The sequence below is a fragment of the Engraulis encrasicolus genome, chromosome 22 (genome assembly GCF_034702125.1).
Source record: "Engraulis encrasicolus isolate BLACKSEA-1 chromosome 22, IST_EnEncr_1.0, whole genome shotgun sequence".
Taxonomy (NCBI): domain Eukaryota; kingdom Metazoa; phylum Chordata; class Actinopteri; order Clupeiformes; family Engraulidae; genus Engraulis; species Engraulis encrasicolus.
Window position 1 is genome coordinate 11,354,639 of NC_085878.1, and position 25,075 is coordinate 11,379,713.

General features: G+C 44.9%; 1 protein-coding gene across 2 annotated transcripts in view; it reads left to right on the top strand.

Annotated features, from left to right (window-relative positions):
• The window catches only part of LOC134438509 (centrosome-associated protein CEP250), a 209,862-nt gene that overhangs the window by 43,676 nt on the left and 141,111 nt on the right, over positions 1 to 25,075 (top strand). For both annotated transcript variants that reach the window (XM_063188086.1, XM_063188087.1), the window contains exons 2-4: positions 393 to 506; positions 19,926 to 20,072; positions 22,416 to 22,493. In XM_063188086.1, the coding sequence (XP_063044156.1) occupies positions 405 to 506; positions 19,926 to 20,072; positions 22,416 to 22,493 (327 nt within the window). In that variant the 5' untranslated portion in view covers positions 393 to 404. The remainder of the gene's footprint in view (positions 1 to 392; positions 507 to 19,925; positions 20,073 to 22,415; positions 22,494 to 25,075) is intronic.

The window sequence follows — 25,075 nt, forward strand, 5'->3', positions numbered from 1 at the left end:
GGAGTGGAGCCCTGCTAGTCATTGCTCTTGATAAGGCCTGCTTTGCCATTGCACAGCTCGCCGACCCCAAAGCTTTACCGTCTCTGGCAAGAACAAACACGCGCACATGTACACACACACAGGTACACACACACAGGCACACACACACACCCACACACACGTCTGATCAGAGTAGTGCTTGCAGTTTAAACTATAGTCTAGTCTGCCAGAATTCCGGAAATGATGACAAATAATAGGAAATTCAAGAAAGAAATGTAGAATCATTATTTAAGAAAAACCCCATTATCATGCAGTACATATATGAATAACCTGTTATGTGTATTACCTTGCCTAACCTTTTGTTCTTTTGGGGGAGTGTAATGGAGTTGTTGATGTGTTGTCCTGGTTCCCAGTGTGTGTGAGTCATGGAGACGAGGAAGGAGGACATGGCCACATCATCTCCACCGCGCTCCCTGGTCCAGCAGCTGAGGGACATGTCTTTGTCCCAGAAGGAAGCCCAAGCCAAAGTGAGTCACATTCAGTTCAATCGGTCTAGTGTTTTAACATGCTAACTGGGGGCAGCTGACCCGGTGTAACGGGGACAGAGTTGGACTTAAGATCACAGGGTTGCAGGTTCAATCTCCATCCTTACCACTCCCTTCCTGACACTTGAAGTGTCCTTTAGCAACTCCACATTGCTCCAGGGACTATAAAAAGCACCCTGAAATATCTGTAAGTCGTAAGGATGCACTGATACAGATACTGGTATTGGTATTGGCACCCGATACTGCTCATTATACTCGTACTCGTACTCGTCAAGCACTACCTGGAACGATACTGATATTACACAAAACAATGCAAAATCTTGTCAAGTTCTGTGGCCTTGAAAGCAGCATGGAATAAAGAGCCACTTCATACATTTACTAACATTTAAATCTACATGGAAATGGACAATAAAAATATCACAGGTGGAAAAAAACAAGCCCATGCATTTATTTTCATTGTATTTTGGTGGTAATAGGTATCGGTATCGGTACTCGGTTTCGGCAAGTGCACACATTAATGTACTCGTACTTGTATCGGTTTTCAAAAAAGTGGTATCAGTGCATCCCTAGTAAGTCGCTTTGGATAAAAGCGTCAGCTAAGTGTAATGTAATGTAATGAAATGGAACTGAATGAAGTGTGGTCCTTGTCTTGTGATGGATGCATACAGGAAAGGATGTTGCAAATTTAAGCTTCAAAAGATCAAAATCTATTTCTCTTTCCAGAGTTAAGTTAGGCAGTTGATTAGTATGGTTGAGTGGTTGGGCAAATGGAATGAGTTGCTATAATCATAATTCACCATAGGTCAAGAGTCATCTGCCTGTGTGTGCTTATATATTCACACTGCTTGCATTTGGTCTGTTCACCAACCACATGTCAGCAGAACACACTTACAGGCAGACACAGACAGACTTACACACAGACTCACACAGGCACACACAATGTGCACATATGCATACAATGCAGTACGTACACACACACACACACACACACACACACACACACACACACACACACACACACACACACACACACACACACACACACACACACACACACACACACACACACACACACACACACACATACACACTTGCCCTTTTCACACACACTTTACAAACGCCACAGTCAGCTCCTTGTCTGCAGTAGCACGTTTGGAGAGATCCAGAGATGCATTCTTGCCCTGGGGGAGACCAACGCTTGGTTAGGCAGTTATGTTAAGTACACGCATGCCATAAACACCAACCACCAGCACAGCACTGCACAGCACAGGCGGCCCAGCTGAATAATTCACATGGAGTGGGGGTGAGTGGGGGTTTTGGGGGGGCGTAATTAACAGCAGCTTGTATGGCTTTCCATAATTCATCTGAGCAAAAGTGCTGAACATCTCTGCTCAGTAAACAGAAGCGCTGCGTGATGGGCCTGAGGAGGCAAGTTGACACGACTGTAGCAACCGGCAGTGGGCCTGCGTCTCTTTCTCCATTTAGCCTCAAGGCAGCCGAGATGGGGCGGGGAATAGGGTAGCAAAACCCCAGCACATGTCCCTCATGTAATGTGCTTTTGCTATGTACAGGCCACAAGCATGTATGGGCCATGCCTGCTGAGGGAGAGGGATCTCCAGCTGTGAAAATCCTGCTAGTGTACAAAGTATATGACGTTAAAATAGATTAATATTTTGTGGCGTTTTAAACTTTTAAACGTTGGTACTTTAAACGTTTTTGGGTGGGACGGTGAATATTCGGTCGGAAATGAATGGGAAAGAGATGTGGGTTTTAGGGTGAATTGCTAAGGTTGGATTCGAACCCGGATCCCTGTGGAGTCCTGGAATACAAAAATGGACAGTTTCACCACAGTCTGTCTCGTTCATGCATCTCTGTCAAGAATGTGCCGGGATGACCGTTTGCTATAGTCGTAAAAAGCTACAGCGAAAGTTAAATGCAAAGTTTCTCAACAGCGTGATTCCATTTCGTTCAGGCCCGGGCAGGTCAAGCCGCGGGATAGGATACGTGGCAGCGGTTGATCCGCCCGCATGACTTAATACCCATTGATTTTTGCATTAAGAAGTAAGGATCATAATTTATGATTATCTGATGATGTTTAATTTTTAAAAAGTGCTAAAGCTGATGGTAATTTGGCTAAGAGTCTCAATTAGCGCATGACAGATGTGGCCGGCCATGGGTTCAGACTGGTAGGCAGCAGAAGATGACGGGGCATTAGAGTGGCCCATCGATTGCGCATATTTAAAAATGGGGCCCAAACCAAAGAGAAAAAGGCTTAAAAGTGCACGACTAATTACTAAGTTGCCAATAATTTATGGGAAGATTTATGCCACCAGAACGAAACCTCTGGCTGTCCGGTTTGATTGACGACTTGTGATCTCGCTTCGAAATCTGTGCAAATCTTTCCATATACGTACACTATGGCTCAGTGTGGAACGGAGGTGAGTGAATTAAAGTGGTCGCTGAGTTCTTTAAGATGAGGCAGAATCATTAGTCTCTATGCAGCCAGTCTGCGCCAGCAGTCACGGACCAGGCCGGTAATAGATTGTCAAAGCACCTCACCCGTTTTGCACCAAGATAGGAATGGACTGCTGAAAAGGGCTACTACCACATGAGCGTGAATATATCAGGGAAACACACACACACACTCCACACACACACACACACACACACACACACACACACACACACACACACACACACACACACACACACACACACACACACACACACACACACACACACACACACACACACACACACACACACACACACACACACACACACACACACATACAGAAACATGATAAATCCCCCCATAAGTGCACTCCCACGCTCTCATATCACACTGAAAGTATACAGAGACCTTTAACTTCCCCTGCTCTCTGACATGCAGAACTGTCTGTGCATGCAAGTGTGTGTGTGTGTGTGTGTGTGTGTGTGTGTGTGTGTGTGTGTGTGTGTGTGTGTGTGTGTGTGTGTGTGTCTCTGTGTGTGTGTGTGTGTGTGTGTGTGTGTATTTGTATCTCTGTCTGTGTGCATTTGGGTATGTGTGCATTTGTGCATTTGGGTATGTGTGCACATGAAGCTGTGTGTGTAAACCTGTGTATGTGTGCATACACGCAGGCATGTGTGTGTGTGAGTGTGTGTGTGTGTTTATGCGTGCACACTTGTGCATTTGGGTATGTGTGCACATGAAGCCGTGTGTAAACCTGCGTATGTGTGCATACATGCAGGCTTGTTAGTGTGTGTGTGTGTGTGTGTGTGTGTGTGTGTGTGTGTGTGTGTGTGTGTGTGTGTGTGTGAGATCGCGTCTGAGTACAGTTTGTGTGTGCGTGCACGCTGGCTGTCAGGTTGATCTGTGGTCCTGGCGAGCCTCTGCTGCTGAACTCGGGCGCCTCCCCCGCAGGCCCCGAGACACAGGAAGTGCTTCCCAGTGCTGTTTTAGAGGTCGCCCCGGGTCACTCCTCTCCCCTCCCGCCATGACACTTGATTGGCAAAGGTGGGCGCTCCTCTGCTTTGCGTGTGCGCGCCGGGCCAAATTGTCTGGCGGCGCTTCAAAGGGCCGTGTCTGCACCCGGGCCCTCGGCTGGGGTGGGGGGTCGCTCCTCGAGTCCTCTTCGAGCATGGCACCACTCCAGGCCTCGCTCTGCCTTCCTTCCTTCCTAGCAGAGCTCATATGCAGACCTCTTCACCTTTCTCTCTCTCTCTCTCTCTCTCTCTCTCTCTCTCTCTCTCTCTCTCTCTCTCTCTCTCTCTCTATCTCTCTGTCTCTCTCTCTCTTTCTTTTTCAGTCACTCTCTCTTGCTTTCTCACTTACTCTCTGCCTTTCTCTCTGTCTGTCTCTCTCTTTCTTTCACTCTCACTCTCTCAATATTTCTTTTTCTCTCTGTTTTCTCTCATGCATTCTGTATGTCTCTATTTTCCTCTCTCTCCTCCTCTCTGTTTCTCTGCATTTCTCTCTTGGTTTCCGTCTCACCATCTCCCTGTCTTTAGCACCTCCCGTCTTTCTTTCTCTCTCTCTCTCTCTCTCTCCCTGTCTCTTTACGCCCATCTCTCCCTCTATCTATTTCTTTCTGTTCTCCATGTCTGCATCCTTTTCTGCCCGTCTTACTCCAGGCTCCCCTCTCTCATTGCAAGTCTCTTCCATTCACTCCCTCTGACAGCAGATCTCTTTAATATTCATGCCTGTCTCCATGAGCAGAGTTGCATGATGCATCGGGATCAGGATGCATGGTCAGGTGCAGAGTCCCCCCCCCCCCCCCCCCCCACACCCTTTTGTTTATTTATTTATTTCTGCATTTTATAATCATTCTGCTGTTTTTTATATTGCTATTTCTCCTTATGTTTGTTTAATGAGTGGTGAGTCACCACCGCCGTTCTATCCCTGAGGTGCCTGTGCCATCGCGCCAATGCTGAGGGGGTCACAGATGCCCCTTGGCTATCTTTCATCCCTCCTCTCTTCCCACCGCATCCAGCCCAGCCCAACCCGGCCCAGCCCAGCCCAGCCCAGCCCAGCCCAGCCAAGCTCACCCCCCCTCTTTCCTGGCACATTGTGTGCGGTGTGCTCCGGTGGCTAAAGGCGCTCGTTAAACGCCATAACTTACATCACGTTTGAAGCTAATGGGAGGAATACTGGCCGCAGTGAAAAATGAATTACATTTTTCCCCCTCTCTCTTCTCTCTCTCCCCCACTCTCTCTCTCTCTCTGCCTCCCCTCTTTCCCTCCCTGCTGCCCTCCTAACCCGCAGCGTAATATAGCAGCGGAGGAGAGTGCGCATTACAGATCTCGGCCAGGCATTAGAATTTATCTGTGGCGCGGTGACGCTGACTGATGCATTTGAAAATAATGTACTGGAGCCGAGCATTACAGAGACCCCATAACTAATGGACAGCTCTCGCCCGTGGCCACTACTGTATATCATTCAGCTGGTCCCACCTAATCAAAGCCCCCACAGTCCTCTGCAGGGCTCTCGCCCCCACACCACCGGCTCTCACAGGGGCTGCAGGGAGCCAACAGCAAGCCACGCCACGCCACTCTCTCTCTTTCATGCTCACTGTCTTTCTCTCTCTCTCTCTCTCTCTCTCTCTCTCTCTCTCTCTCTCTCTCTCTCTCTCTCTCTCTCTCTCTCTCTCTCTCTCTCTCTCTCTCCCTCTCCTCTTTCTCTCTCTCTCCTTCTCCTTTCTCCTCTCCATCTCTCTTTTCCATTTCCTCCCTCACTCTGTCCTGTTCACTCTGTCATTTCTTCCCCCCCTTCTTTCAGTCTTTCTTTCTCCCAGTCTTTCTTTCTCTCACTCCTTCGTTCTCTTTGGCCCTCACACAATTTCCTCCTGCCTGGCTTTCATTTCACTCTCGCTCGCTGCCCTCCCATTCACTGTCTTACAAAATTTCACCCTCATTTCTCACTCTCCCTTCATCTCTCACTACACCACCCCCTTCCCCATCACCATCACCACCACCACTCTGATCCGCCACCCTCCAACACCCCCCCCCATCCCTGCAATCACATTCTCTATGCTCTTGTCCTCTCCTCCGCTCTCCCCCTCTCCCTCCTCCTCTCCCCCTCTCCACTCAGTCTTCCCCGGGTAATTGGTGATTGCGGTCTTGCTTTTCCGCAGTACAGTAAGGAGTTTGACAGCCAGAAACATACCCTTGAACTATAATGCATGGTCCGTGCAATGCATACATCTCAGGGATGCACACTGGGGTCCTTGGCATCACCTTGAGATGAGCTCAGCAGATATATGCCGATTGCGCGGCGCGGAGGCGTTTCAGCCCTACTGCATATATGCATTCACTATGTCCAGTCGCAGCTGATAATGGTCAGATTCTCTGTATAAAAACCAAAAAAGCAAAACCATATGATTTAACACAAGTGACCCTGTATGCAAGTAGACACACACACACACACACACACACACACACACACACACACACACACACACACACACACACACACACACACACACACACACACACACACACACACACACACACACACACACACACACACACACACACACACACACACCACAGGCATACCTACAGCCATTATGGATGGCATTTGTTATGAGCCGAGCATGAAACATAAAAAAACGTCCGTCCACCAAATGTGTGATTACCACCAAGGTTATTGCTGTGTTCTGGTGTGCTGAAACTTAAGCAGAATTACAAATACACGCAGCAGCCATCAATAAAATCCAGTGTTCAAGCATAGTAAAACAAAAATAACAAAGTTCAAGAAAATTCCTTCTGCTTCCTCAAGCTTTTCCTAAGTCCCTCTCCCTATATTTCTTTAATTCTGTTTATCTCTAACAACTGTGGCCAGACAGTAGCCGGCCGCGCCTGCCTGGCGATTTAAGCCAAATCAGACCAAAGAAAGACAGAAAAGGGGGGTTGGGGGGTTTGCTGGGAAAAGGGAAAAGGGAAAAGAATGCATCGAAAGGCCAAATGAATTTCATCCGCAGCCGGGTCCGAGCGGCAGCAGCAGCAGCAAAAGTGCAGAGCGCTGCTCTTTCCCCCTAGCAGGCGGTGGGAGATAGCATGCTAATGAGATCAGAGGAGGAGAGAGAGGGCGCACCCGCGGGAACCCGTTCTATATATTCCAACAAAGAGAGAGAGAGAGAGAGAGAGAGAGAGAGAGAGAGAGAGAGAGAGAGAGAGAGAGAGAGAGAGAGAGAGAGAGAGAGAGAGAGCAGAAGAAGGGGCATGTGGTCTGGGGCAATGTTGCAAAACATGAGTGGTAAGGAAAGAGGGAGATCGTCTAAAAAAAATGCCTGCTTAGAAATGCACCAGTAATCACAGACGGATGGTCAGCTTTATTCTTGAATGATATTCTATGTACGTACTGTATAGTGCTACTGCTTTAGCTGGTTAAAGAAGGCCAGAGAGAGAGAGAGAACAAGAGAGAGGAAAGAAGAGAAAAGCAGAGGTAATGAGAGAAAGAGAGAGAGAGTGCGAGACAGAGGAAGAGAGAAAGATAGAGAGAGAAAGTGATAGAAAGACAGAGAGGGAATGTGTGGAAGAGGTGATTGGGAAAGGGTGTGTAGATTGGAGGAGGGGGCCCCCATTACGTTCCCTTCAGCTTCCCTCTCTGTCCAGGTGCACCGGAGAGAGGGAGGAAATGGAGGCTTGCACTTTTTCCACGTTTCCGTTGCTGCTTAGGCTTTGCGTGCGGCTGGAGTAATATAAGCCCTTCCTGCCTCTCCTAGCCCTTCTCTCTACATCCTTATAATGCCCTGGACTTCAACAAAGAGACCCGAGCACAGCTGAGCACAGCACCGCTCCACATCAGCCTCACTCCTCTCTCACTCATCACCTGAACGTGATGAAAGGCCCTGAATATATATGCTTCTAACTTGGCCTCCTTCTCTTCTTTTTCAGCCCATTTCGTGTTCTCCTGGCCTCTCACTCTCTCTCAACTGTCATTCTAATTGGAAAATCATTGAATACCTAATGAAATGAAAGGTGGATGAAGAATCTTGTTTTTTTCTCTCTGTCTTTCTCTCTCTCTCTCTCTCTCTCTCTCTCTCTTTCTCTCTCTAGCAAATCAAATAGTCCGGGAGCCGTGGGGTTAAACCCAGATTTCTTTGATAAAGTTTTTTTTTTTGCTTTATCTGATAGATTTTAGGCAAGTCTTCAAGATTTCAGACGATGCCCGGTGATATCACTTGAGCATTTTCAGATTTTGAGCCTTTATTGTCCCATAAATGCAAATTATGACAAAAAACTAAAGACACCTAATATTACTGTGAATAATGTTACAAAATGTACCAAATTGCTTATATTACCTGAAAAACATTCCCATTGGACTGCCTTAACACTGCCCTTATTGAAACAAACCCAATATGGGGTAATAATTAACCCTTTCATAACAGCAATCCCACAAATAAGACGAGACACTGTAGGTGAATAGGGTATTTTTTTAACTTGCAGATATCAATATGAAACTTTATCAGATGATTATTCGTATGAATTGGAGAAAAAATGTATTACAAGTTTTCTATATTTTATGTTTAAATATGCTAATTAGGCTATTATCTAATTAAATATGCACTAATTTGCATTATATTTTGATGCAATGAATCTGACCACCTGAAAATGCCAGCTTCAAAATTCCTTTTTTAGTTTGTTAATATCCTACATACAAGAATATTTACTGTGGTTAATTGTGGTTATCTCCTTTTGTTATCCAGGTACAGAGAAAATACTGCTAATAACCTTAAAAAATGCGATTTCGGCCTATTTTTATGCATTTAGTTATATAAATCGGGTCATGAATGACAAATCAACAAATGCCTCAGTAAAAACATTCACAACATTGCTTAGAATAAGACTGTAAAGTATGGAACGGATTGTGCATTATGAGATCCTGCATAACATCACATCATGACAACATACATGACAACATCGCCGGTAGGTAGCCTACCACAAATGGCCAACATAAAAGAAAAAAAAAAAGAACAACAGAGTGTGGGGGGAACTGGTGAGCAGTCGTTGGCTGTTCCAAAAGATGAGTAAAGAAATTACATACATCCAGTGTATCCAGACTGGTATTGAATGATCACTTAAATCCATAAAGCCCTCAAATAAGATCTGTACATGCATTTAAATTTACACAGAAAGACCTATATACACTGCAACGTACAGTACCGCACGCTCAGAGAGAGAGAGAGAGAGAGAGAGAGAGAGAGAGAGAGGTCTAAACATAGGAAAACAGCTATACATTATATATACGGTTGAGTAAAAAATTAAGTCAATCCAGTGTATCCTGACTGGTATTAAATGATCACTTAAAAGTCCATGAAGCCATCAAATAAGACATGTACATGCATTTAAATTTGCACAGAAAGACCCGTCTACACCTATACAACATACAGAGTCCTTAACACCTAAAACACCTATAGCCTACATTATACCACACACACACACACACACACACACACACACACACACACACACACACACACACACACACACACACACACACACACACACACACACACACACACACACACACACACACAGTAAAGCTCACACAACATTGGTTCGGCAGCATCCCAGCCGAAAACATGCACAGAAAATGGTGCAAGGCAGACTGTTTACAGCACAGCTACATTTCTTAGAATTGCAGGGACTTTTACTCTTTACATCTGATCATCTGTAAAATGTAGTCTGGTGCCACTTTGACCTTTTCTGGAACACTTATTGGTATCAGTGCTTTGTTGCATGGGTCTTTCTTCCAATCCAAATTGCCAAATGCTTCAGGAGATAGTTCAGGTGGAGTGTGAACCAATGTCCTCCACAATATTGCTTGAAAATGAGCCCTTATCACATTCTCAAGAAATGCCTCTGTTGTTGGTGGAAGAGCAGCCAGGTTAGGTGAAGATAAATGACCTTTCCCATTCTTTTTTCCCCATACCACCAACCTTGTATGTGACATGCGGATACTGTCTGGAATGCCATAACATGCCGACACAAAGTTAGTGGCCTCACTGGAAAGTTGTTGGAATGGTGCCAGCACATTACCAATTGATGTCAAGTGATATCCAGCTTTTAGGGTCTTGATAACAGAGCCTTTACCAATACCAAAATAGGATGCACAGTGTCACACCTTGATATGGCATGGGCTGGTAAAAGGTCAATTACAATGTCATTTTGTGGATTTACATTTTTAATTTTATCTCTTTCCATGTTAATACGACCACCACTGAAATTATGTACTTTGTAGGCAAACAAATAATCAGCCAAAAAATATGTAATTATTACTTACAATTTTTATTTTGTGTTACAACAGCACAGGAAGAGTAAATAGCAATGTATGAAATGGTGAAATTCTGATGAATTAATACCGGTAATCCTTTCTGGGTATGTCGAAGCTGACACCATCAATATTCGCCTAAATGTTACATATTTCTGCTTGACAAACAGCTAGTTATGCAATTGTCTAAAATTTATTTGGTACAAGGCAAGGACACTTTCTCCACTTTTGATGTGGCAGGCCTACCTACCCAGAATGCTCTATGGTTAATCATAGTGCAGTTATGAAGCTGTCAAAAAGCTTGTGGCTATGGCTGCAGCGAAATCAACATGAAAGGGTTAATATCTGAAATTGGCACATCACCCACTCTTATCCTGATGGGTAAGTGTTGGACAACTACAAACAGCAAAACCAAACAACCCACTATGAGATATAAAGCCACGTTTGGCGAAATGTTGGCCTTTTTGTCTCCGACTTGGAAAATCAGGCTTTTTGGGTGAATGCCCCGCCCCCAAACATGCATGACCCCACCCCCACTGATGTCCATACCTCACCACCTGTTCTTATACACATCCCACCATGTAAACAAACACAAAATAAGTATGGTATAGGGTATTTGGTCAGCATAACATGAATTGGGAGCCAAAGACTGTTGTAATCTATGGCTGCAGCACATCAAGCATAAAAGGCTCAATATCGGAAAATGCTCAAGGGATATCACCGGGCATCGTCTGGAATCTTAATAGGTACACCTTAGGCAACCACAAACTGCAAAGAAAAAAACTTTATCAGACGAAACTGGGTTCGGCTGATATTTGGCTTTTGGCTGCCGGACTAAAAGAAGTGCATTGCTGGTTTCATAAAACGTCCACCGTGAACCCCTGAGTGAATCCACATCTTTATTATTAAAATATAATTCAATTATAAATATATAATTTAAGAATAATGCAGCAGGTAATTGGAAAATGAACACAGGGGCAGGCGTTCTAGACGCATTCTTCACGGTCAAGTTTTATACAGAATTCAGCAGGCATTCCAAAGCCGCCCTAGGGCTGGCAAGTTAATTGATTGCGATTGGTGATCGTGATGAAATTAAGGTCAGTCATGATGATCAGCCTTAGCTACATTTAATTGAACCTGGCATGAGATTATTCCTGGAAGCTGATGTCATTGTTAACAAAAAGTAGTGGTAGTAGAGTCAGTGTTACTTGTGTTGTGATTGTTTGGTTATGGTCAGAGTGACATGGAGCAAATTAATGCAATATGTGAAATATGTTGGTAGTCTGTGCCTGTGGGTTTAATCATCCGCTCTCAAACTCACAATACCAGAGGAATTATAATAGCAATGCCCAGTATTGAACAATATATAATATATTGTGAGCATTTTTTGTGATATCACCCAACCAAACCTGCGCTATGCACTGGAAATGGTTTGTAGGGACTGTGTATCAGTCTGCTTTCCATGTACTGTCATACCGATCCAGACCAGTGGTTTTATAGCCTTCGAGGTGGACGTTCAGCTGATGCATTTTATATAGTATATCCTTTATATGGTCCCATGATTCAGTTTTTCCAAATGTCAATCCTATTGACCATCACTTTTCCACTATCAATAATTCACAGGAGCTCTGTTGATAAGGTTTTAATTTTCAGATCTTAATTTTGTTTGATTGGTTTGCTAATCCCTCATAAATAAACATGCGGGCGGAGTGCTGTTCATTTGCGGTTATTGCTTTATTGATTGCCATTAATAGTTGCAAAGGGGATGGCTTTGATCAAAGAGACCTGAATGAGAGAACCGGCCACATCTTTCTTTCTTTCTTTCTTTCTTTCTTTCTTTCTTTCTTTCTTTCTTTCTTTCTTTCTTTCTTTCTTTCTTTCTTTCTTTCTTTCTTTCTTTCTTTCTTTCTTTCTTTCTTTCTTTCTCCATCAGCTTGGTCTGTTTTTTTCCTGGCAGGTCAGTATTTTTGTGTTATTTTTCTTTGTATCATTTCTGTCTGTCACTGAATGTTGACCAATACAAACACAAAAAAACAGTCAAAATTCTGTAATGACTGCCACTTTGTGAAGGACATGATTGGTGGTCTATGTGGTCTCTTGATGGCTTGTATGTGGCCAGTGCTGGCCCCAGACCCTAGAGACAGATAGTGTCAGTTACATCCCTAAATAAGGCCCCCGTCCTCTCCCACCCACCTCCCCCTTTAGATTAATGCAGGTGTGAATCAGTTTGAAGAGGCCCGGTAATGGACGTGTGTAAAAAGGTTTACTGGGAATGGCTTTAAACGGGGGGAAAGCACTGAAGTGGCCGGCGGATGCCGATGTGGATAACAGGGACGTGTTGAAAGGTTGACTGCAGCGCCGGGCGTTGGCGTTTGAGGCCGGTGACGGCGAGCGGACATCACCAATTTCAGGCAATCCCCACTGTCCCTCCATTGTCTGGTGAAGTGAACGTGTTCAGATCACATTCATTAATGGTCCACTATAGGACTTTCTTTTATTATTTCCATTTATATATTTATTTATATTTTTTTGGCCCCACATTTTTTTTTCTCCAGACGGGCTATCATTGCTAATTCACCCAAACTACCGCCATTGCATCAGCTTGAGTTAGTGAGTCGAAGTGGTGTGTTTTAGCCGTAAATAATCTGCTTGCGTCTCAATGTCAATGCATTATCGAAATTGTACTGGATATATTTTTCACTCTTCCACCCGAAAACAGTCTCAGACAGACAGACAGACTGTGTGCCCGCCTCCCGCCAGCCATCACCCGCCAGCCCTTCTCCCCAACACACACGCACACACACACACACACACACACACACACACACACACACACACACACACACACACACACACACACACACACACACACACACACACACACACACACACACACACACACACACACACAGCTCTGTGGCTTTGATGTGGGTTATCAGTGAGCCCCATCACTAGCCCCCTCTTTCCCTCTTTGCCAACCCCACAACTCTCCCATACACACACACACACACACACACACACACACACACGCACAGACACACACACACACACACACACACACACACACACACACACACACACACACACACACACACACACACACACACACACACACACACACACACACACACACACACACACAGACACACACACACACACACGCTCCCGAGTGTCAGCACCTTTTGATGTAGCCTGTGTGCTCTTCCAAATAGAATTTTTAATAAGGCATCATTATCATTTTGATTTCTCACTGAATAACAGGAGTGACCTCTGGCATTTATGTGTGTGTGTGTGTGTGTGTGTGTGTGTAAGTGTGCGTGTGCGTGTGCATGTGTGTGTGTGCGTGTGCGTGCGTGCGTGTGCGTGTGCGTGTGTGTGTGTGTGTGTGTGTGTGTGTGTGTGTGTGTTTGCATGCCGTGCGCATGCACATGCTTGCGCACAAAGTTGTGTGTCATATTTGTATGCAGCTCTGTGTGTGTTTGTTTGTGAAGGTTCATTTTAGGGTTGAGGGGTAGTGTGGGGTGTGCTGAAGAAAGCTGATGGGTATGGAGGGAGGCAGATATGGCGTATTGACATGAAGCCATCCACTTTCCCCTGTGCGTTGAGAAGTCTGGGCAGTCTAGATCAGGAGTCCCCAACCTTTCTAGGTCTGAGGGCTACCAAGGGCTTCCCGAGGGCTGCTGAGGGCTACCCGAGGGCTACTTTTGTTCAAAATCCTCTACTGATGTCTTGGCATCGTTCTCAAATCACACTATTATTGAATGATACTTTGTTTATTGGTTGTAAAGAATAAATAATCTCATATTTAAATCAAGAAAAGCATGAACTAAATGTGACTAAAATCATAGTCGTCACTGTTTATTAACATCCTTGGTGGGCACCTCAGAAGCTCATGGAGGGCTACCCTGGCGCCCGCGGGCACAACATAGGTGACACCTGGTCTAGATCATCACAGTGTGAGGGAGATGACAGTCGTGCCGATAGCCCCAGATGTCATCCTACACTGGAGTTCTCCATGCTACTGCTGGCACCAGCATCACCAAATCCTGACCGAAGACCTGAAAGGTTACAAGGCTCATGCGATTAGATACTGGCTATGCCTACAGGCCAGAAGACTTGACTGAGCTTCATACAAGACTTAAAGAAAGTGAGTCACCCATTCAAATAGAGATAAGGAAAAATACGTAGATATGGGCTCAGTGGTACATTTGCAAAACCCCTGCATTAATTTTCCTTAGAATAATACTGAGTGCATGGTAAAGAATTGTTAATCCATTAGGAAGTGCACATTGTCTGACTGGTTTTGGAAGAACCACTCATTTATTTCAAATGTTGGAGGTTGCTAGGTGTGTTTGCATTTGTGTGTGTTTGTGTGTGTGTGCGTGCGTGCGTATGATAGCGGGCGGTTATGAACCTCACCTGTGAGGAATAATACTGTTCCATTATGAGGCAGACTGCAGCCCTAACCTTGAGTTTCCATTGCTGAAGCTGTAGTCTTGGCAGGACGGTTGCCGGTTGGGGTGGGTAGGGGTGGGGGCTGGTGTACACTACACCAGTGTTTCCCAACCTTTTTTGTCTCGTGTACCCCCTAAGCCTTTTCATTATGCCATGAGTACCCCCTAACTCATGTTTTACATCGCCTTTTCTATTCCAGTGTGACTATGCTCCATGCATTTGTTAAAATTACATTTTTCCAAGTACCCCCTGCAGTGTGCTCGCGTACCCCTAGTGGTACACGTACCCCTGGTTGGGAAACACTGCACTACACTACGGACTTGCCTCATCTTGTCATTGAAGGAGAAATCACACAGATGTAATATTATTCTGAACAAAAAAAAAATAGTATTCCCATTTTTTGTATTAATCTCATAAAAATCCCCTCCGTTCTGCCAGAACAAAGTACCACCCCCCCTCCACCCCCTCATCACATGCAATCATTTCCCTCTTTTTTCTTTTCACTCCATCCATCCTTTGCTCCCTCCCTCCATGACCACCACGCCACCCACCACCACCGCACCGTACCGCACCCCATTTCATTTGGTGGATGAGGTTGCAATTAGCATTCTAATGATGCAATCCAAGCCTTCTGAAGATCAAGTCTGTAGGAGTCCTCTTTTGGGGGAGCCAGCAGATAACAAAGAACCTTTAACCAAAATTGCTGGATGAAAATGTGCACCCCCCTCATCCCCTCTCCCCTCCCCTGTCTCTCTGTTGGCCCCCAACTCCTCCTGTACCCTTCCCTTTATTTTTGAGAGCCCATGCCTGCCTGCCTCCAGCTTGTTTTGGTTAATTATATTGGAGGATACTCAATTATCTCCATGAATCACTTTTCTTTTTTCTCTCTCTTTTTTCTATTGTGATCTGTGTCTGTCTGTCTGTCTGTCTGTCTCTGTCTGTCTGTCAGTCTGTCTGTCTGCCTGCCTCTTCCTCCATCTCTCTCTGTCTCTTTCTCTCTTTTCATAAGTGCTGCTATGCCTTCTGCACACCTCTGCGCCACCCAACACATCATGAGGGTGCCGGGTCTTGATTGAGGCTGGAGTGGCTAATTTGGGCAGCTCCCCTTCAACCCAACACCCCGACCCCACCGCCCAAAACCCCACGAATATCCACCCCTGCCTGGGCTGTTTTGTTGGAGGGGTGAGGGATCAAAGATGCAGCGGGGGGACAGGCAAAATCGCTCTGTCTGTAGCACCACGGAGCCAGCAGCAGGGTAAGGAATAATGAGGTAGCCACTGAAGAAGCTCTCGTCAGAAGCTCGGCCGCTACACCGCTCTGAATGCTAGCAAGGCTGGAGGCCACCGTGCTTGAGCCAGGATGCGTTACAGAACAGCCAGAGACGCAGAACAGCCGGACAAATGGCTGCACTTTTACCAGACATGTGCACACACGTGGAGAAAAAAAAGCACACAGTCTCTGTCTCCTGACACACTCATAAGCAAACAGACAATGGAGTGACCTTCAGGTTCATGTGCTCACCGTCGGAGGAATATCAGGGGCCCTTTGCTTTCTTTTTTCATTGTAACCACTCCATAATGATGTGCAAGTGCATGATTCACCCAGAGGATCCCATGACCTTGGTCCTGTGTAATTGTCTTGGAAACATCAATTGATTTTATCCTTTTGAGTGGACCGATTGTGTGCACATCAACACTGATATTAGAGTGGCTATTGTATGTGTGAGGAGGAAAAAAAAAGGCACTTCTGCTAATATATTATTTATTTTACTTTTAGCCTCAACACAAAAAAACCCACCATTATTGCCTGTGTCTCTCACTCACACTCTGGCTTGTGTGGTTGATAGAGAGAGAGAGAGTGAGAGCAAATAGACTGGTTCAAAGCTAACCCCTGACAGAGGGGTGGAAGGGAGGTATAGAAGAGGGGTGTTGTGATGGGGTGTGCTTGGTTTGGGGTGGGATGGTGGGTGTGGGTGTGAGGGGGCGTCACAGCAGTAGAGTTTGTGTTCAAAGCACCTGTCTGAAGGCCTGGCCTTTTACCCCAACTGGCCCTGCCTCTGCTCAGTCAACAAGGTAGAGGGAGAGGGTGGTGCCTACCTCCCTCCCCAAATGCACGCACGCCTGCACGCCCACACGCTCTCCCACTTTTCTGTCAGACATTCTGGTCTGGCTGGTCCACAATGCCATATGCAGACAGACAGTGCCAATGTTATCAAATGCTCTGCAGCTTGTGCGGCACTCGTGCTGAGTGCATAAATGCAAAGAGATATGACACACACACAATACTCATTAGCTGTGGTTGAATGTGCAATTTATGTTACCATTTCTACATGGCGCCCAAAAAGTAAAACAGCATTTCAGCAAAGCTGAGGCGTGCTCAGCACATTTATTCAGGGCAAATATTTCAAATCTCTTGAATTTTAAATGTTACCCAGTAATCGGATAACCTGTATATTTTCCTTTTTCAAAAAATATATACACAAAATACAAAATGGTCTGTAAACGTAACACTCTGTGGTTGAATAAAAGGATGTTCATTTTTAATCCCTGCTGAAGTTAAAGCTTTGGAGGACGGTGCTGGTGTGCAGCAAGCACTGAGCGTTAGCCTACCCTACCCACAGCAGTACAACAGGTCCAACAACCAGTCGTGGATGGAAATCTGCAGAAGGCTCGACATGTCTTGGGCAAACGCGAAGCCAACATAAAGACGTCGATGTCAGTTGAGGCTGAGTGGTGAGACAGATGATAGAGCAAAGCGTCAGTGGTGCGAGAGTGCCCTCAACGTTGCTCTCCGAATTCCTTGGTGTCTTGGTGTTCAGTCGCCTGCATATATGTTCCCAGGTGATCTTTCAGTGTTATTCAGTGTTTTTCAGCAGTTACGATTCCATACTTATCATGTTTCTGAACATATAATATGCTAGTATACTGTATATGTGGGAGCAGTCCTGCATTATTGCATGAAGCAAACAACAGACCCTATTTATAGGCCCTTCAACGTGTTGTTGGTCCTCATTTGCAAGCAGGGCTGACATCTCGGGCTCCATAATGATGCATCCTAATTGCTATGGAGAACCTTTAGTTCCTGGAAACGATTATGCAAAGCCAGCGGCTTATCAGGTACAGTGGGTTGTGTAATGATGTGATCCACAAACAATTAAAGTTTGATTAAAATGGTTGACTCATACGCGTTTGTACAGTCAATATTGCGAGAACTGTGCTCTGCTATTGGCATAATGTCGTAAGGAAAAGTGAGGCTCTATTCAGGTGTTGAAGAAATTGATTTCGTAAGCTTTCTTGTGTTTTAAGTGGGCTTTGGATTTATTAATTAATGTCTGCATTCAGTTTGTACAAAAAGAAATATTTACACACTGTCTCCAGGCCCCACATGTACAATAATGTAATACAGATGAATGTACACTTGAAAGATGGTTTATGCTTTAGTGCATCGCCTACTCTCATGCTGAGTTAATAGGCCCCATCTATATATGCAGCATGTATTGTTAACTAGGAGGCTCAAGTGGAATGATATGTGCAACGCTGAAATTATGGAAGACCCTGCTGTGCTGTTTTGACCTTTCTCTGTCTCCGTCTCCGTCTTTGTTTCGTTTCTCTCCCTCTCTCTCCTCTCTGTCTGTCTCCCTGTCTGTCTCCCTGTCTGTCTCCCTGTCTGTCTCCCTCCCTCTCTCTCTCTCTCTCTCTCTCTCTCTCTCTCTCACACACACACACACACACACACACACACACACACACACACACACACACACACACACACACACACACACACACACACACACACACACACACACACACACACACACACACCACGACCCTCAATTGCAGAGATCCAATTTAGCTATAGAAAACGCATTCAAACAATCCCAGCGGTTCACTTACAAGCACCACTGGAACAACTCGCTGTCAGCCAAGCATTTCCCCAACAATTGATCTGTAACTTCTGTCAGAAGTGTTGAACCCTGATACACCATTTGATATCAACCCCTCTCCCATCCCTCTGCTCCCCCTCTCTCGAGGGCGATGGGAGCTAGTGAAGAACACACTTGAACCATTTCAAGTTGTGACATATGCACTGTTAATTTGTAGCAGAATTATAGCCAAATTGCATTGTCAGATGAATATATGATAAAGCCAGGATGGGAGATCTGTGCATGTGCACTGTTTAATCTCTAGAGCAAGGGAGGGGGGGAGAGAGTAACAGTACATATTGAATAGAATACTTAACATACAGGGTTGTGCAGGAGTCACAACGGGTCGCACCCCCAATTATGAGGAGGGAGCATTCCAAGGACCATATTATTGCGTTTCATACTGAAATGAAAACTGTGTCCTTTCACAAGTGGTCTGCTCTTGTTTTCCCTAACAATTTCCAACCATTACTCTGTTCGTTTTATTATTATGTGTACGATGCGGAGCATTATCCTTCATTTAAGTGTATTTTTGAGTTAATTAATTATTTAATTTTAGTTTTACAATCTGTTGAACAAAGGCCTTGATCCCACCACTTGAATTGTCATCCACTCATGTTACCTCGCAAAGCAAATTGTACTCCAAGACATGCTTGTAAAACATGCACATGGTATGCGATAATGATTCCCTTTGCGAATTAAGTACTTTAATTATTGAAGTATTTTTCTTGGCACTAGGATGTATTTTAATACGTTGCATACATGTGTTAGTGCTGCAAGCTCGGGGCTCTATTTTAATTAATAAGCAGCGCCCTGTAGGACTTTCACTAAGTCCATAAATGAATGAACAGGTTTCTATTGACCTTTAGATACTGCCGTGCTGTTACATTATGGCCAGAGCTGTTGGGCCACCTGGCTTATGATGTGTTTTGTGTGTGTGTGTGTGTGCGTGCATGTGTGCGTGCGTGCGTGCGTACGTGTCTCCCCGTGTGTTGTGCGTGCGTACCTGTGGTGTGTATGTGTTTCCGAATGCATGTGTGTTTATGTATGTGTGCCCGCTTACTTTGTGTGTGTGTGTGTGTGTGTATGCCTGCGTGTGTGTGTGTGTGTTGTGTGTCTATGTGTGGGTGTGGTGGGTGTTTGTGTTTATGTTTGTGTGTGTGTGTGGGTGTGGTGGGTGTTTGTGTTTGTTTGTGTGTGTGTGGGGGTGTGGTGGTGGGTGTTTGTGTTAATGTTTATGTGTGTGTGTACTGTTTTTGCTGGTGAGGTGATGGAGCGCGAGGCCCAGATCCAGGAGCTCCAGGACAGCATCACGGAGCTGCACCAGGACGTGGCACAGAAGGACCAGGACAAGCTGAGGCTGCTGCAGCAGCTGCACCTCCTGGAGAGCCAGGTCAAGCAGCTCACCCACCAGGTAATTACTCTCAGGGTTCCCACTGGTGCTTGAATTCCTTGAAAATGCTTGAATTTCAATGTAGTGTTTTCAAGGTTGTGAAAATGCTTGAATGTTTGGTGAAGTGCTTGAAAATGCTTGAAATTTGTTTCAAGTCAAACTCAGTAAGCCAAATAATAGAAATAAATTGTTCAGGTACATCAAAAATCTGAGGGAGTGAGATGTCAGATGGGATTTGCCATTCGACACCCTAAAATTGATTAGAATGCAGGATATTGCATCTTACAAACACAGAATTTTCTGGGGGAGGACCCCCACACCCCCTTCCCGCAACCTGTGAAAGGTGCTGGAAAAGTGAAAATTTGGTGCTTGAAGGTGCTTGAAAAGTGCTTGAATTTGTTCATGAAAAAGGTGTGGGAACCCTGTACTCTGCACCTCACCCACTACTGTATGCACACTCTGCACCACAGTACAGTCATTATTTAATGGAGTTGTGTTTCGGCCAAGTTGTAATGATATGGTAACAAAGTCACGTTGGCTGAAATGAAATAATTACTGTGGAGCAGAGTGTGTAGCATTTCCTCTGTACGTTACTTTACAAATTACAGGTCATTCACCACCCACACTGTTTTATGTGAGGGCCTACTGAACACCAACAACACCACCTTTAGGAATTTAGCATTCACCTCACCCAGCACCACCCTCAGTAATTATCTAATGAGGTACTGTTTCGGTCGAATAGTGACTTTGTAACAACGTGGTAGCAAAATGACTTGGGCCGTAGCGTTACTTAGTTAAACAATGACTTTGGAGCAAATTGTGTGACATTTCCTCTGTGCATTTTTCTTTGTACAAATTACAGCTCACCCAACCCCACCACTCCCACTGGTTTATGAGGGGTGCTGCAGAATGCATCAACATGTTTTAATTAGCTGTACTTCCTCTAATCAAATTGGAATGTAAATAGTCTTCTGAATAGATGAGCATGTTTAGGAGACAAAACTTTTTTCTTGGCTGTTGGTGTATTATTTTCCCCCCCCAGCCTGATAATAAACCTAGCCTCTCATACATCGCTGCACTCTCATACTACACTACAGTACAGATAGCCTTTCTGTGAGAAATGCTTTCTTCCTAGAGGTGTTGCAGGTGTTGAAGTTTAAAATGCTTGGACTTGCTTCCATGCAATCGCTAATGCTTGCTTATTACTTACTAGTTACTAGTAGTTACTACTTACTACGACAAAATGTCAATGCCATCGTTCAACGCTTGACTCCTCTGTTCACTGATTGGAATGGTAAAGATATCACTGCAGTCAACCATTGAATTGAGTCAATTGAAAAAAGGCCAGATAACCTACTATAGCGAGATAGCGGAAGTATGTAGTTAGGCTTGTAGCCAGGCCATTTTCCCCTGCATGGTCTATCATAGTCCACTTGATGTGAAGAGTTAAAGGACACGTTCCATGCAGTAGCTCTATTTTGCCTCAGGAAGCTCAATCAGCTACTCGAGATCAGACCTCATCTCCCTTAGCACACTGGTCATTTTGCAATTTCCTTGTTCCTCTCCTATCTCTACCAAGTAAATGGCCTCCCAGACTTGTTCTCGAAATGATTTCACTGTATTTGATCGTTTTGCACCTACATTGCATTGTCTTCCTTAAAAATCATGCACGAGATAAGCTCCGTGGAGCTGCACTGTGATATACAATGTCCCTTTGTCTTTTGGCAATCACTCTCTCCTTCACAGCCACGGTCAAATTCAAAGCCTTATCCAAGGCACCAGCACCACACTTAATTAATGTTCATGCACCTGTCAGCCCTCCACCCCACCCCACCCCACCCTCTTCTCCACTTTTCATATCTCTGTTCCCTTGGAAGAAAAGAAACACAAAGAGCTGGAGGACTCAGGGCTGTTAGTCTTCCTTGCCAATCCAATCAGCCGACTGTTTTTATATTACGGTACGCTCTCTCGCTCACACCGACTCGAGCCTAGCTGAGCTGAAGGATTGGTGTGTCAGGGGCTTGATTGAAGAGGTCACCCCTTTACAATCAATGTTGTTGAAACTCCTAGCACAACTTCAACCCCTGTTCCCCGCACCCTGGCCCGGGTGCCTCACAGAATTGGACCCAAGGTGTAAATATTGCAAGGCATCAAAGTGTGCTGCTGCTGCTGCTACTGCTGCTGAATGTGCCCGGAATGTTCTAACCTTGAACACTCTCCTTGTGTGCAGAAAAAATGCACAGTATTATTTATAAAGAAGAGAAAGACTTGTTGTCCATCTCGATCCATAGTGGGGTTAGGCTATTCCCTAGGCCACTGACAGGCATAGTGGAGATGAATGTTTTGTCTATTTGCCTTTTACAGGTGCAACATTCAGAGGAGACAATAGCCCAGTTGAAGCGGGAAGTGTCTGAGAGACCGGCCAGCAGTCTCACTCAAGAGGTAAGTGCTACGTGTACAGTATGTAGGCCTGTCACGATAACAATTTTTGCCAGACGATAACGATAACAAGAAATTATTACGATAATCGATAATATTGTCTCTCTCGCCATTTTCAAACAATATAATGTGCAATAAAAAACACTGCTATGCAAGGTGCGGCCTCCTTCTTGAAACATTGAATGTAACATTTGGGCCAGCAGACTCAGAGGTTTAAATAATTAAGATTGACGCCTGCTCCAAGAAGAAATGTGTCAAACAATATAATGACGTAACAATGCAATAAAAATGTGACTACACCCCTTCACATTTTTAAAGCATCACGGCGGGGGATATATATATGTTTTTAAATACATCCTCATGGAGCATAATAGACTCTAAATAGGCTTTTTTGTATTTATTATTAAGGTAAATTATATAGTCTTTCTTTAACATTTTCTGTTATTTATCTTTCTCAAGCACACTGAATGGCTTATAGGCCTATCCATGGTGTGATGTGAAATAACCTACTGGTGGGGTATTGTTAATTCACAAATTAGGCTATTACTTAGACAGCTTATTTCAAACAAATGCACGTTGTTATAGCTAATTGTCAGTCAAAACCCAAATCAGCCCTGTTGAAGGCATTTCAACATCAGCAAAAAGCAAAAGAGCATGAACAGATGCACAAGTTCCAGCTCTCTCTCTCTCTCTCTCTCTCTCTCTCTCTCTCTCTCTCTCTCCGATACCCTCGACTGGAAGAAGTTGCAATTCTGCGCACTTTAAAGTCCTTTATGAACGCCCATACATTGATTCTTATGAGTTATGAGTCGCCACGCCTCTGTTTCCCCTGTAGCGCGCTCAACCGTTCACATTCTGCTGACAGATTTAAATCCACAAATCTTATCTTCATGATTTGCTTGCGGACTGCCTACGCATATTGTTAGGTCTAAATAAACAAGAAATATAGCGAAAATCGCAAAAAGAACAGACAATGAACGTCGGGGTAGGAGGCGCATTGAAATAATAGTGGAAACTCGGCGAGGTTTAAAATAACAGCCTCAGAGCAAGTTTGTCGCGACGGCACCACTATTTCATGTTTGCACAAACACGTCTTCGTCGTGGATATTGGGTTGCTGCGCATGTTTGAAAATGAATAGGCCTATTTGCCTCCGTGTTGGAGCTGTTCATTCCCCTCTCTGAGGAACGTTACAGATGCGCTGACCGAGACTGGAAGAATATTGCGCTCCTAGTCTCTAGCGCTGATTCTTTGTCGAGGCGTATAAGCGACGCGCGGGAACACCAGCGTTCTATTTCAAAGACGCAAGTAGCCAGATCAATGCACTTTTTCCCAACCAGAACTGCACTGAAACTTAAAATTACACCAACATTTCAGCGCCATTGCGCTGCGTTGGCCTATAACGCGCCACCAGTAGTCTTATGGCTACGGTAGAGAAAGGGAGAGAGGGAAAAAACAAAACATCACGCAAATAACTTATCGTTACTTATCGGGGCCAGAAAAGTGATCGTTCTTGTAAAAACTTATCGTCCGATTTATTGACTTATCGTATATCGTGACAGGCTTAACAGTATGTACTCTTTTTCTTTTCAGTTCCTGTCGATGTACTACAAGAGTTGCACATGTACACGGTTGTTACCGTACTGAATATATGTTCTGACTTACATCCAGAACATTTATACATTTTCCCACGCTCATGCAGTTAATTCTGAAATGTTCTAGAACACGTACAGTGTTTTCAATCGGTGTTGTCAGACAGGGTTTCCCTCCCCAGAGAGGCAGGGGTTGAGCAGGGGGAGCAGGCTGCAGTGGCCTCATCTGGCCCCTGATTGCGAATGGATGTGGAGGAGCTAGCTAATGAGCACTGACACTGCAGGTCCTGATGGGACTAATGGAGGAACCTCTGAGAGCCTGAATGGGAGGTCTGTTTGGTTCCTCCTCCACCTTCCCCTCCTGACTCCCTCACTCGCTCGCGCTTGCTACTCTGCGCTTCCCACGAAGAGCCAACTATCTCTTGACATCTCCTGCGCATCTGGCATTGGGCCCGGGGAACGCTGGGAGTCAATTAACTCTAATGAATTGCAATATTGTGCAATTTTAATCAGACTCTAATTTTATGTAATTACCTTATAATTCCTGGATAGGATTATATTGCAATGTGCGTCTTCGGGGAAAAAAGGGAGGCGAAAAGTTCAAGTGGGCGCCCGTCATCACAAGGCATGGTGGTGCGTGAGTGGTGGAGAGATACACTGCATCATTGGCAGAAACGCTCAGAATTTTCCTTCAGGGGCAGTCGAGTCGAGGAATGAATTGCTTGCAAGAAGATGGCCAAACCATGATGCTTATTGAGCTTGATGCAGTGGTTGAGGTAATTGTTTGAACCTGTTTTGTTGAAATAAGTGGAATCTGTATGAGAAGGTATCAGGCCTTTTGACAAACCCTATGCTCCATGTACCACAGCGTAAAGCCCTCTACCAAACAATATACAGTATATTTGATCAATTTCACAGAAACTGTGGAAGGTTTCCACTTTGCCGTTGATTGGTTGGACCTGTATCGGGAGGCCCCGTGATGTTTTTTCTGCATT